Source organism: Desmodus rotundus, chromosome 1, assembly GCF_022682495.2.
Source record: "Desmodus rotundus isolate HL8 chromosome 1, HLdesRot8A.1, whole genome shotgun sequence".
In the NCBI taxonomy this organism is placed as follows: domain Eukaryota; kingdom Metazoa; phylum Chordata; class Mammalia; order Chiroptera; family Phyllostomidae; genus Desmodus; species Desmodus rotundus.
Genome location: NC_071387.1, coordinates 144,983,707 through 144,998,029, shown reverse-complemented (window position 1 = coordinate 144,998,029; position 14,323 = coordinate 144,983,707). Strand labels below are relative to the sequence as shown.

Below are 14,323 nucleotides of genomic sequence, written 5' to 3'. Positions count from 1 at the left end.
TCTTGGAATTCTTTACACAGCCTAAGAAAGAAAATAGGCCTCAAAATAATCATTTGAAGACTATTGATTTTTAAGAGCATTTGGATCTTAATAGAGGATATTGTTATAACACATTTAACTTTCTATAATTTTTGTCCAATGTTTTCTCACAAAATACTTTCATAAATATTACTGTTTAGATTTAGCATGACTTTAGAAATTCTGCTTTTTTATTGAGGAAGTAGATGTTTCCCAAAGTAAACAGATACAGTGTTTCTGGTTTTGCTCACTAAGCATCTCAACTTTTCCTCCACTCGCATCTTATCAGCTACCGCTCTCCTTCCATTCTACACTCCTCTTAAGATTTATTTTAATAAAATATATTAACTCACATGACGTGTCATTATGAAAAATTTCAGGAGAAATGTCCCTTCGATTCTTTTCTGGTGACAAAGCAAAGCCTTTCTGTGGCTGGATTCCCAGGACCGACTTACCTGTCAAACAGCTCTCCTCCCGTGACGAGTTCTAGGACCAGACTGATTTCTGTAGGCGTTTCAAATATCTCTTTAAGTTTTATCTGAAGAAAGATACAAAAAAAAAATCACAAATTCCTTACTTTCACTTTTCTAAGAAGTAGCTAAAGTTACGGCAAAAACAAAACCCAGTCATAGCAACATGTTGGATCACCGCCAGCAAAGGGCCTTGTGCAAGTACTGGGCGGCATTTGCCGCTCTGGTTATTTTTATCAGTTACCTCGCTTCTTCAGGGGGCCTTTGGAGGTTTTATATTTTTTCTTTTGACATTTGAAAGATACCTACCTTAGAAACACTTTCTAATCTTTATCAAAATATCTTGATTTCTAAATTGCTGCAGAATTTAAAAATAAAAGCAAGTGAAGAAAACTTCCTAACCCATTTGAAAGCGTCATGGTTGATGAAAATGCAAATGCCTCCTTCTCCTGGGAGGAGCTTGGAATCACGGGCTAAGACAGGACAGGACCAGGTTGAAGTACATCTTTGTGGAAAATATACCCCTCAGCTGCTAAAGGCTGCTGGTGGGTGAAGGGATCTTCACAAAAGTAGTAGCGGCAATGACCTGATTGACCACATCAGGGTTTTCACCACATTTGGATAATCCATCTGATTTTGGATATTTTCCTCAGTATACCTGCGACTCTAGTGATCGGACTGATCTACATTTGGGGAAAATTCTACACTCATTTCTCTTTGAAAGAAAAACTATGGACAATGCAAAGGTTGTGACTGTATGCGGCAAATTTGATTCATTGCTTACCCAAAGCCCTTCTCCCCCTACTTTATTGTAAACAGAACTCTGAATTTGTTTAGGGAACAAAGGCATCAGCCTCAAATTATGGCTCATGATTGGTGTGAGCCTCTTATGACAACCCTTTCCCCATTTTCTCAGTCTTTGTGAAGTTCAGCTTGCTCTCGTGGTCAGCTCTGACCAATAAAATCTGAAGGGAATTCTGCTGCAGCTAGAAATTCTAGAACAACTTTTACTCATCAGACTCTGCTTATGGGGTATTTCCACTTCGTTCTGTCTTGAATGTGGGCTGGACGTTGTGGAGGGCGTGGAGCAGCTGTTTCAGGACCATGAGGGAAAGGCAGGAGGGTGACAGAGAATGCCCTGAGGCAGGCAGAACCAGTGCCAGGCAGGCCTTTGGCTTCTGGATGACATCACTGAGGAGCTGAACCAATGCTGGTGACTGCCTGCCTTCTGATTTCTTATACACAAAGAAAAATATTTGTTTAGACCACCACATTCAAGTTTTCTGGTTTTTATAGCTAAAAGCATTGCTAACTCCTATAAGAAGTTCAAGCACTTTGCCTTGGGCCTTAGCATTGTAGGTCACCCTCCTGGACACAACTCTCTCAGAGAAATGAGTAAAATATGCTCTTTAAATAGTTGGTTCAATTCATAAAATCAAGTGCTGGCCTGTTCTTTTCACTTCAGTGGCTCCAGAAAGCTTTCGCCAGACCCTCCCCTCAGTGCCTTTGTCCGGATGTAGCCTGGAGCAGAGCTTCTGAAGATATTTCAATTTCCCCCTTTAAGCACATCACTTATTTGAATCTTCACATTGTTTCTGAAGCAGATACCCTCTATGACCAGACTGAAATGACTTTGGAAAGCAATGCATTCTCTTCAGAGGCTTTTTCAGCAGAAGAAAAAGCCAGTGTTTTAGTAGAGAGCAACAAAGCGATCTGAATTTTAGCTATCCTTTTGTGCATGAAAATAAAGATGGTATACATGCTGATCTGTCCATTTTTAAAAACTCTTTCAAAAGGTACTGTCTTTAAGATTTATTCAGCTGAAGAACTGAAAAATGCGACAGGTGAGGACAAGAGCCTGGTGGCTGTGGCTGCTTGCTGGTGGTGGAAGAACTCCGTTCTCATGATCCGCGTGGGCAGCACAAAGCCCACACATCCCATTCTATGCATTTGGAGATTTTTGGAATAGTAGTTAAAAAACCACTTACAATGTTTGGATGTGAGAGGCGAAGAAGAACTCCTATCTCAGTTCTTACGATCTTTTTGTCCACCTAAAAGGCAAAATGAAGGAGAGAAACTGAAAGAAATGCCCACCTTACAAATGTCTTCATTAAAGCAAAGACTAAGAAACAGCAATAACCACCTGGGTGAATCAGGTAATTGACAGAGGCTCTTCTAAATTTTTTTTTGTGTCTCCTTCACTCCCCACACCCCCTTGTCTTTTCCCCCATGTCTTTCTGCTCTGCTTCACACACAAAGTAGAACTAGTTACAAATACGGGTCACAAGTTGTCAGCCTCTTACACGGCCCTCCTCTTATCAAAAGTCATGGTAATCCCCATTCACGCACAAGTTCATCTCAATCTGTTCCTCCTCCTCCTCTTCCTTTGTTTCATGGATCCCTGTCCATCACTTCACCTGCCTGCCTCCCACAGGCCTGCGCAGTCACACAGCCTAATCAGTCAGAGACCTCTGTTCCCTGGCCGTAGTGACTGGGTCAGGGATATCCGCCAGGCCCAAGTCATCCCAGTCATGGTCCTCCCTAGAAATTTTGCTCAAATAATCAAGAAATAGGTATTTTCTTTTTCTCTGAAATTGTGAGATTAAAAAAAAGGATAGAGTATGCCACTACCAGTAACCAATTTTGATACCATAAGGAAACCACTTAACCAGAAACGAAGTCAAAACACACCCAAGAAAAGCCCATCTCTGAGAGATGAAAAATGAGAACTGGTGATATAATTCACTGGATGCATTTATGCAGAAGCTAATTTGCCCTTTGAACTTTCATATTATATGAGCCCCTGGATTCCCTTTCCTACACAAGTTATCCGGAGTTAGTTTCTGTTGCTTGTCATTAAGGAATCCTAGTTGGTTCGCCACTTGATCTCTAGGTTTAAAACAGCAGTCATCTACTTTAGGATATTCAAAAATGAGGAGTACTTCCCTTTCCTAGGCAATGATTGACTTTTTTAATCACAGTGAATTAAAGTTTTAGATCCTAAAAGTCATACACTAGAAAGAAAATCCACCGAGGCAATATATAGATAATACCTGCACTCTTACTGTGGCCTCTGCCATCTGAGCCGTCCAGAACCCTCCTACTGGAAGAGCTCACATGGTTTTAGAAAGGAACACGCAGAGGTTTGTGTGCAATTCACAGCCAAGCTCGGTGGGCATAACCAAGAGACACAGCTGCAGATGGAGATGAATTCTCCCGTTTAAGTTACATCCCCTGAGGAAGCAAGGATGGGCCTGAGAAAAATTCTAATCATGCCTCAATGGTGATAACCAAACATACTTTCATAATGACATTCACTCATTTAATTTTTATTCTCTAATAAAAACATTAACCAACAAGGATATATTTTTTGAAAATAAAGAAAGACTATTGAAGGGAATTTTATAAACTTTATGCATTCTTTTGCTGGTTATAACATACAAATATATCTATTTTTAAAGATTTTATTAATTTATTTTTAGAGAGAGGAGAACGGAGGGAAAAAGAGAGGGAGAGAAACGTTGATGGGTCACCCCCAGCCAGGGGGACCTGGCATGCAACCCAGGCATGTGCCCCAACCGGGAATCGAACTGGTGACCTTTCGGTTTGTGGGACCATGACCAAGCCACTGAGACACACCAGACAGAACTATATATTTTTTTCTGGCAAATATAATTTTGCCAGAGCCTAGAGTACCTTACCTAAAGAAAGTGGTCACCATTTATAAATGCCTTTAGTTTCTATGAGAATAAAAAACATTTATAAGAAATTGTTAAAGAATCCTTATTCCAATAAGAGATTTTTCAAGAGTTCTGTTTCATCACTATGCATAATAAAACATTAAGTAGACATATGGTCACGCTAAGGCTTCTTAAACTATAACAAAATTTTGGTAATTCATATGGTTGATAAGAAGGTTCAGGGTATTTTAACATATTTTTGCCAAAGAAAATTTAAATTATTAAAATTAATTCACAGTGCAGAACAAAGTATATTCTACTGGAATAAATGCCAGTCTGGCAATTCAGCGTACTTCTGGGGATATCCATAAATATCCCTTATAACAATGCAGCAACAGTTACAAATGTGGGCTAAGAAGAGTGAATAAAGATATGATCTGTGCAGTTAATACCTAAAAACAAATGTGAGGCACTTACACAAGAGAGATTCACTGTGAACAAAACATACAAGTTGGTAAGAAGTAACCAAGTGACTGTATGTAGAATCAACGGGCTCTGGGGCTTTCGCAGTGAAGGAATAAAGGAAGATAGACACAGTGCTCTATGACTCGAGAACTTTGGAAACTGCTTCACCAGTCTGTCCCGGACAGTAAACCACAGCACCATTCAAACTATATATTAATCAAAAACATTTTTAGTCATAAGTAACATCTAGCTCAAACTTGTTAAAGCCAAAGGACAGTTTACTAGCACATATAACTGGGAAGTCACAGTGAATCTACCTTCAAACACAGCTAAATCAAACAATGTAGTGTTTTCTCTCTGTCTTTCTCTCTCGCCCCACTCCAAATGCCACAAAACATGGCCAATGGAAGCCCCAAACCTATATTCTTTGTTTCACAGGCCAGCACTCAATCCACTGAGCCACACCAGCCAGGGCGACGTTCCCCAGCCTATATTCTTCAGTCTTGTATTTTTAAAGGGAAAAGAAAAGAGAGATACTCTTCTCCATGTGTACATATCTAACCTCCAGGTGGGAACCTCCATGCCTTGCTTGGTTCTCATGCCCGTAAGAAAGTATATGTGCTGTTAAATTTTCCGCACTATTGGTTTTCAAATGTTTAGACTTTCAAAGGGATTCTCAGAATCGCAAATAGCTACATTTTCCAAAATTAAAAAATATGCATATTCCTGGGCTGAGCCTGAGAGGGCTAAGAAAAAGAAGGGAAGATAGATCGAAAACTATGTGAAGAAGAAAGTAACGAGAACTTCAGGAAAGAAAAGGAAAAGCAGTTTCTGCACTGTGAGGATGATGCTTGGAGACAGAGGTGCTAAATGGACTGGGAAAAAAGAAGAGGGGCCCCAACAGCAAATTTCTGTTAGACTGGAGCCACGTGACTATCCCACATGTGGCCTAGATCTTGACTCTGGGACTTCGAATACTCTTGGCGAGTTGGGGTGACCCGTATGAGTAGAGACCACTGCTGTAGGCTTCTAGGATTCAGTCAAGTACATCAGTATTTCCACAAAAGTGCTCAGCCTCTTCTCATGGTCTTTGCAGGCTTCGAGACCGTAAGTCTTGTTTTGTTTCTCTATGCTTCCTCCAGCTTCTTAGGTTCATTTTTAGTTTTCATAATGACCAGAGAGCATGCCGCAAACTATAGAGTTGTGCTTCTCAATCTTTTGCAGAAAAAGGCAAAATATATGTTATTAATGGATAAATAAATAGACAAATGTCTTTAAATCTTCACAAGCATTTTCCTCTGCAGAGCTTCTGCTTAATTTAGCCTCTCGTTTCTGGCATATCAACCAGTGCACGCCACTGACGCGCTTGGTGAGAAGACTTGACGACTGGAGCTTTGTTAAATTGAGGAATGACAGGTTCAGCCTATGAGGATTTGACAGTTAAAAACTTTCAACATGCAAAAATTGGTTACAGCATGCAAGTATCAAAAGAGGAACACATAAAAAATATTGAGGTTTTTCTACATGAGGCTAGTGTCTCCTGTGACTACAGAATTTTAGCTATGTCTGATTATTCTCATTACCCGCTTGATCTGACAGAAACCTGGGAACCTCATGACTACATTTTTCACAGTCTCTCCAAGTGGTGACTCGTCTGTCTCTCTCGGTGGGCAATGTGCCCACTGGACCTGGAGGGAAGTGTCCCAGCTCTTCATTGCTAGGTCCAAACCATTTCTCTTTCTTTGGCCCTCCAAAATTCCAGCTGCTTTGAAATGTCTGCCATTAAGCAACACAGCCTGCAGCTTCTTGCAGTCATCTTCCCATCTCCTTATCACTCACCCTATACTAAAAATTTTAGCATATTTTAGCAAGTTTATCTCAACCACTTATCCTATCATTTTAACAGCTTCAACTTTCATGTGAATGATCCATTCAGCATCCCTGTCTCTCAGTTTCTTTTTTAACACGTTCCACAATTCCAACCATCTCTTCTTCCACTCCTCCTTAGTCACCCGTTCCCATGGTCACACCCCAGGCTTTACCATTATCCTTAGTTTTACCACTTCAGAAACACTGATTTCTAACATTATACTCTTCTGCTTTCTACTTCCGATATTTTCAGCTCTTACTTAGCTTAGATTCCATGGCCCATTAGTATAAGCAACGATCTGAGTATTCCCCCAACATCTTTGCTCTTACCTTTCTCTTCGCCAGGAATAAACCCTTAACGTGGTTAACTCCACTCTTCTCTTACTCCATGTCTGTACCTGAACTGAAGTGGTTGGAAGAAAACACACAATCGTATTGATTGGTCCCATTTTTAATTTATATCCACAAATTTCCAGCTCTCTCTAGAGATTTGAAGAATGTAATATTCTTCACTTTCTCCCTCAAACCTCCAATATTACCTCTTCCCTCACTCTCCTATCACAGACTGGTTTCTAATTCCCTGGGAAGGTACAAACAATCCAGGGACTACACAACCTTCTCACCACCCAATCTATCAATCTGCATACAATCTGTGTCCAATTAACTTCATCTGTTTATTCCACAGATATTCTCCACTATTTGAAGATGCTATTCTGGGCGTGAGGATACAACAGTGAATAAAATAGATAAACTTCCTAAAAAATTTATGCTCCAAGAAATGTATGTTCTCATGCAGACAGAACATGAACAAATAAAGGCCCAGAACTGGTAAATACTAAGGAAGAAAAAACAAAACCCATGGTTAGGGAGACAGGGTGATGAGGGTGCTATCTGGTCTGGTGAGCCAGGAAAGGCTCGCTGGTAAAGTAACAGGACACAGGCCCTCGGCTCTGAGGGAAGAGTGTTCCTGACAGAGAAGCAAAGGTCCTCAGCTGTGAGAGGGGTTTGACACAGTCAAGTGAAAGCAAGGAAGCCAGTTTAGCCAGAGCAAAGTGACAGAGGAGGAGAGTAGTAGATGATGACAGAGGCTTCTCATGACCAGAAGCTGGGTCACGAAGAGCCATGTGTAATGTGGTAAGGACTTGGTGTTTCAGTGTGAGAGGGGTCAGACATAATTGGAAGGTTTTGAGAGAGGAATGACATGACCCTAGTTAAGTTTTAGAAGGTGACTCCCAATCTCGTAGGGATGAGGATGATGGGAAGAGAAAAAGCAGGATGGACTCAGTAAGGGGGTTACGGCAGTTACCTGCGTGAGACATGATGGAAGTTTGGAACCAGGTGGTATAGTGAAGGGGGAAGAAGTGGATGGATATCTTTAAGGAAGAGCCAACAGTTATCTGAAGATGGACTATCTGTGGGGTGTTAGAGAAACAGAAGCATAAAGACTGACTGTTATTTTTTGGCCCAAGAAAGGGGTAAAATAAAATTTCCATTTACTGAAATGGGGAAGCAGATCTAGGAAGATGCTAATAACACTGGCCAGGAGAATTCATCTACCCTTTGTCCCATTTTACTCCAGCTCACTTATCGCCTAGCTGATTTTTGAAGAAGCCTAGATCATTCCATTTCCAGGCCTCTCCACTTTGTACTTGATAGACTTTTGTCTTGAATGTTATTCTCTCAGATCTTTCAGTGTGAGTTTGGACCCAATGGAGGGGAGGATGGAAAACACAGCTACACAGAAACAGTTCAGAGGTGGAGGCAGTGATGAGCATTAGACATGGTGGGGTGGGGCAGGAAGGAGATGCAAGTTTTAGGGACCAGTATCTTATTTTACTTTCAACACTGACCAGCACAGCACTAATCTTGTTCTGATCAGTATGGGATGGCACACTCTGATAGAACATTTCAATCAAATCAGCTTGGTTTTGGAAATTCTGACAATATTTTTTGATAGTTCTGTTTATAACCACTTCTTACTCCCTGCAGACTCCAAGAAATGGGGAGAGCAAAAAGCATAAAAGCAGAGATTTCCAATGGAGGAGGAGCCCAAAGGTTGGAATAGAGTTTGAGAAAGAGAAGAATGGCTCTGAGAAGCTCAACCCAGAAATAAAGACACATGTTTCAGAACCTGAAACATCTGTGAGTCAGGTAGATTCAAAACAAGGCAGCTTCTCTGAGTAAGATTACCTCTGCTTCATCATTCTTAAATTCTAATATACAAGCCTTCCTGCTTGCAGATGCCAGAAATTCTACCATAACGAACAGTCCTATATTTTACAGTGAGTGAAATAGGTTTAAAATATTCCTGGAAGGGATAACGTGCTGAACAAAATTTATGCAAAAGATTTGGCTGATGCCAGACTCATTAGAAACAGGTTAGACCTAATAGGAGAGAAAGAGGGAGTGGAATGTGTTATAGAAAATAGAAAGGACTTTATATCTTTACACGCCTGCTCTTCCTGTTTCTGTCATCTCTGTATCTCTCCCTGGGATTGAGAATATATGGGGGTTACCCTGATTTAAAACCTCTTATATTTAAAAAGATCGTATTCCTTAGTCTCTCACTCCTCTTCCTGTTTCTAAAGCAGATCTCTGCTTCTCTTCTCAGAAAAACTCTCCAGAGTTATCTCTGCAATTTTTCTCTGTTTTCTTCCCTGCCCACATATTTGTCCAGGTGATCCAGTCTGGCCTCATCCAAGCGCTCACCCAACATGGCTCTTACAGAAGAAGTTAGCAGCCTCCTTGGAAGAGCCACTTGGAGCTAAACTGCTAGCTACTTTTCTGTTTGCATCTCCTCCTGTCAACAGCATTTAACATGATATTTGCTCACTCCCTTCTTAAAATAAAATGGGTTGGTCTATGTCATCATTCTGGTCTGATGTTGCTGCTACTTTAAAGGCTGCAGTAGTACTGTAATACTTCCTAAGTGATCTTCCTGGTTTGATTCTTACCCTTTACAATCATTCTGTCTGCATACAGCAGCCAGAGTGATGTCTTTAAACTGTGAATCAGGTCATGTCGCTCTCCAACTCAAACTCCATTGTTGTCATCCCACTGTACTTAGAATAAACACCAACTGCTTACCATGGGCCATGAAACTCGGGATGGTTTGGCTTCACCCTTTTTATCTGATAGGCCACTCAACTCCCAGACCGGGCCCCAAGGCCTTTACACTTGCTGCCTTCTCTTCCACTAGACCTCACTTCACACTGAGAGGCCTTCCCTGGTCACTCCATCAAAAGCAGCTACCTACACACATACACAGACACACACCATGAATCATTTAGAAAATTCTATGTTACCATTTAATTACTAGACCGTGATTTGATTCTTTCACCAAAACATAAACTCTATGACAGCTAGGGTTTTGTCCATTTTGTACACAGAAGTATCCCCAGCATTATATACCAACATCTGGGATATAACAATTTGTTGAATGAATGAATGAATGAATGAATGAACGAGAGTCGGAGCTAGTGTTTGAATACAAAAGGTTGGTAGTTCAAAGAAAAAAAAATCCCAGGTTTAACAGCTGTGGTTGGAAGAGATTAGAACTTGGTTAGTCAGTTCTCCTTCCATCATTCAGATCTACAGGACATTTCTTGTCACGTTACCTATGCCAGTGGAGTTGAGCATGCCTGTCTCACAGGCAGAGCTAAACACCCAGGTCTTTTAGAGACTGCACTGCTCATAGCTTGTGATTTCCAAGCTGTGAGCCGCAAAGGGTTACTGCACCACTTATGTAATACTGCATTCTCCCAAGATAAATGAAGACTGTTCCAAGGAATGTGATTGATAAGCCCCACTGCAGCAGGCACTGATTACACATCTGCCCGGCTCCCCATCACAGGCTACAGAGCTTTCACAGTGGCCAAAAGGAGTCCCGCTCTTCTTCTTCAAAGAGCACACCTTGCCTTAACTTGTGTGATCTGTGTTTTACATCCAGCACGGCCACAGAAGAGATAAAATGAGAATGAAATGATGAACATTAAACAATGATAACAGTGAGAACGGGAGTATACTACGCATTCCCGAAGAAGGCGCTGTGAGACCCTTAGTAAGCGGAGGATTCTAGGGTTGCAATTGTGAATTCATTTGTGCCCATGAAGGGGGACAGTGCCCACGAGGGGGGACATTTCAAGGGAAAAGCCTTGCTGGGTGCCTACTCTCACATTCCCAATGAGGTGATTCTTGCCAAAAGTGTGAAATATAATAAATAAGAGGGAGGAAACATATTCACCACTATAACACAACGGTCAGTAGCATTTTGCCTTATTTACTTTCAGCTTTTTAAATTGTACATATTTACTTACATATTTTAAATATTGAAATAGAATTTTGTTTCTTCCAATGTTCAATAAAGATATCCTAAAAATTTAAGGATACCCAGTGTTCATAGACAGAATGTAAAACAGCTTCCTAGTGGCCTGGAAACATCAATGGCATCCTCTGGTTAGACAGTCATGGTTTTTTATGAGTTGTTACTAACATAAATTATTCTGTAATAACATCTTTGATTGCACATTATTTTTAAACAGTTTGAGTCTTGGCTCTGTTATTTAAAGTCCCGTATCAAGTCACTCATCTTTTCTGAGGATTATTTCCATTTCTTCGTGCATATACTGGGGATAACAATTGCTGCCCCACAGGGTTCTTGTTGTCAGGATTAAATCAGAACGTATGGGAAATCTTGCAGCACATGGCAGGTGTTTAGTAATGTTAGTGCCTGTCCTGAAGTAATTTGTAAAACTAAGGTGAACATTTTCTGGTCTTCTATCTGCAGTTTTCTAAGTCTTCCCCAAAACCCTACTGCAATTAAAAGAAACGAAATTTAGAAATATTGGGATTCACGAGAGCATTCCAGCTCTGGTAAAAACAATTTCTAATGAACATGAAACATGATTTTATTTTTCTTTTTTCTAAAAGTGGAAGATAACTTCATTAAAATTTTAAATTCTATCCAATATAACATTCTTGCTTTGTGGTAATCAAAGAGGGAATTGATACATGTTGGCATTTAAATTTAAAAGCCTTCCTTCACCTTTTCTGAAGACTGGGATAAGACCTTTACCCTTTTGGTTAAACTTCAGGGACGTTCTAAGACTACTTCTTACATTTATTAATTGCTGTTGACCACCACGGTCACACCTGCGTTGCTACAGACCTGGGTATCAGCCAGGTCCTACATTCAGGTTCTAATGGAAATGTGACAAATGACACTTTCTTTTTAGTGTCTTCGGTAATTTTTACATGGTCAAGACAGTACTGTTCAAAATGTTTTCTAAATTACCAAGAAGTAAGAAAATTTGTTTTTAATTTTATATATCTTTCTTTTAAAAAAATATTTTGTTTACGCTATTACAGTTGTCCTAATTTTTCCCCTTTTCCTTCCCTCCACCCAACCCCCCACTTCCATAGTCAATCCCCACACCGTTATCCATGTCCATGGGTCACACATATATGTTCTTTGACTAATTCCTGCACTTTCTGTCAGCCAGTCCCCACCTCCTCCATCCCTCTTATAGCTGTCAGTCTGTTCCATGTTTCTATGCCTCTGATTTTACTTTATTCCTTAGTTTATTTTGTTCATTAGATTCCACATATAAGTGAGATCATGTGGTATTTTTTTCAATGACTGGCTTATTTCACTTAGCATAATAGTATCCAGCTCCATCCATGCTGTCACAAAAGGTAAGAGCTCCTTCATTTTACTGCTGCATAGTATTCCATTGTGTAAATGTACCACAGCTTTTTTATCCACTCATCTACTGATGGGCACTTAAACTGTTTCCAGATCTTGGCTATTGTAAATAACGCTGCTATGAACATAGAGGTGCATAAATTCTGTTGGTGGGAATGCAGACTGGGCAGCCACTGTGGAAAACAGTATGGAGTTACCTCAAAAAATTAAAAATGGAACTGCCTTTTGACCCAGAAATTCTACTTCTGGGAATATGTCCTAAGAATCATAAAATACCAATGCAAAAGAATAATCTATTTCTTTCACTGGACAGCAATTACCCAGTCACACAATTCCTGAACCATCTGACGTGAGGGGCAGGACACTGTACACACTCAGAGGCCTTGAGATACCCCTTTGATCTTAAAACTAAGTGACTATCTATTAGTTATAAAACTGAATAACTAGATACTCAAGAAGCTTATGACTTCGTAATTTGTAAATTAACAAATACAAAAAGTACTCCTGAAACATTAGCATTTTAAGCCTCATCAGTTATAAGGTAGGTTGAATCTCTTACTGAGGGTAGCTTCGAAGAGGGGAAAACAGGGACACTCTTAAAAGCTTTAGCTCTTTGCCTGCTTTTTTCTAAGACAATTAAGACCTTCAAATACCCTGGTTAATATTGCTCAAGAATGTTAAGAACTTCCTCAAAAACAAACAAACAAACAAAACAGGAGTGGTTGTAGGGGAGGGAATGCTTTTAAATGTCTTCAAAAGTGATACAATTATGCTGTGGGGCTGGAATTGGAAAAAGAAATCTTAACGATTTAAGGTTTGAAAAAACAGCTCCACTGTCCATTGCGCGCGCTCCACAGCAGTGTTCTCCGTCCGCGTGGAAGTGTGGGTTTGACTGCCTTGCTGAGGAAGCATCCGAACACGCGTGAACCCCAGAGCTTCACTTTTCTAAAGACACCAGATCCTTTCAGAATCGGAAACTAAAGTTTCAGCTCAGCCCTTTTCAACATCTTTTTCTTCACAGGAATGTGCACATTCTCAATGCTCTGCCATTAGCATGCGCTTGAGTCTCTTCTGGGCCAAGGGACTCAGAGTTCAAAAGCCCCATGTGCGCAGAGCTAGGTAGATAGGCGAGAGTTCTGGGCTAACATCTAGCATTGCTCCCTCTCTGATCCTTTTGGCACTGTTTTAAACGAAAAGGGACTCAAACTTGAAAAAGGAAAATATCTTTGACTAAGATTTTAAGTATTTTCCTCCCAGATGTCCAGTGGTACCTGTCTTAGGTGGAATTTTAATTGTCATAGAAAATAGACAATACTTTTAAGTGAATTTTCAGATGTAAGTATGAGAGGGAAATTTTGACACCCATGTTCCCCCTTTTTAAAAATCCATCAGAATTTAAAATATGAGGATGATAATTTTGGATCTGCTTTGATTTATCAATAGAAGAAATCATTCCCTGCTTATAGTGCTTTATTATGTATGTCGCACTTGAAACTCATGACGACATCTAAATGTGTCCTGATGTCGTGATGGATAGAGTTATATACACTGGTATGAGCTCAAAATCTCGAGGAAAATTCCTCACAGTGACAGCTTGACATGTCATGGGGGCGGAGTGTTGAAGACATAACCATCCATTTGATAGATTTTTCAGACTTCTGGGGTAGAGATGAGTATGACCACCTTCAAGTGAATTTATCCTGTGATTCTGACACTTGCCGCAGAAAGGAAATTGGAACTTGATATACACAGCTGCACTGGCGTCATCAATGCGTCCACCCACCATTAGGACAAAGAGCAGAAGGACTCTGAGCCAGAAATGCACGCGTATCATACACCTCCCGTTATTCTTCTTTCATTTTTAGTGGGTATTACATGCTGAGACTCATTATACCAGGTTTTCCAGCACTGGAAAAGAAATATATTGCTTGTATTCTCTGCACATAGGGAATGTTATGTGTCTTGTTTCCCAATGTGACTTAGAGCTGCACTGAGCTTCTCTTGTCTGTTTGTCAGTGAAGGCTTTTTCATCTTTTATCAGTTCAGAGACAAGCAACATCTAGTTTCGGTCCTAAATATGGGCCATGAACACTCCTGATTACTTATTTGTCTTTTTC

General features: G+C 40.3%; 1 protein-coding gene across 1 annotated transcript in view; it reads right to left on the bottom strand.

Annotated features, from left to right (window-relative positions):
- Window positions 1-14,323, bottom strand: part of CAMK4 (calcium/calmodulin dependent protein kinase IV) — a 196,622-nt gene that overhangs the window by 89,337 nt on the left and 92,962 nt on the right. The window contains exons 4-5 of the mRNA XM_053911372.2: window positions 2,477-2,539; window positions 474-556 (exon numbers count right to left, since the gene is read on the bottom strand). Coding sequence (XP_053767347.1) covers window positions 474-556; window positions 2,477-2,539 — 146 coding nt within the window. The remainder of the gene's footprint in view (window positions 1-473; window positions 557-2,476; window positions 2,540-14,323) is intronic.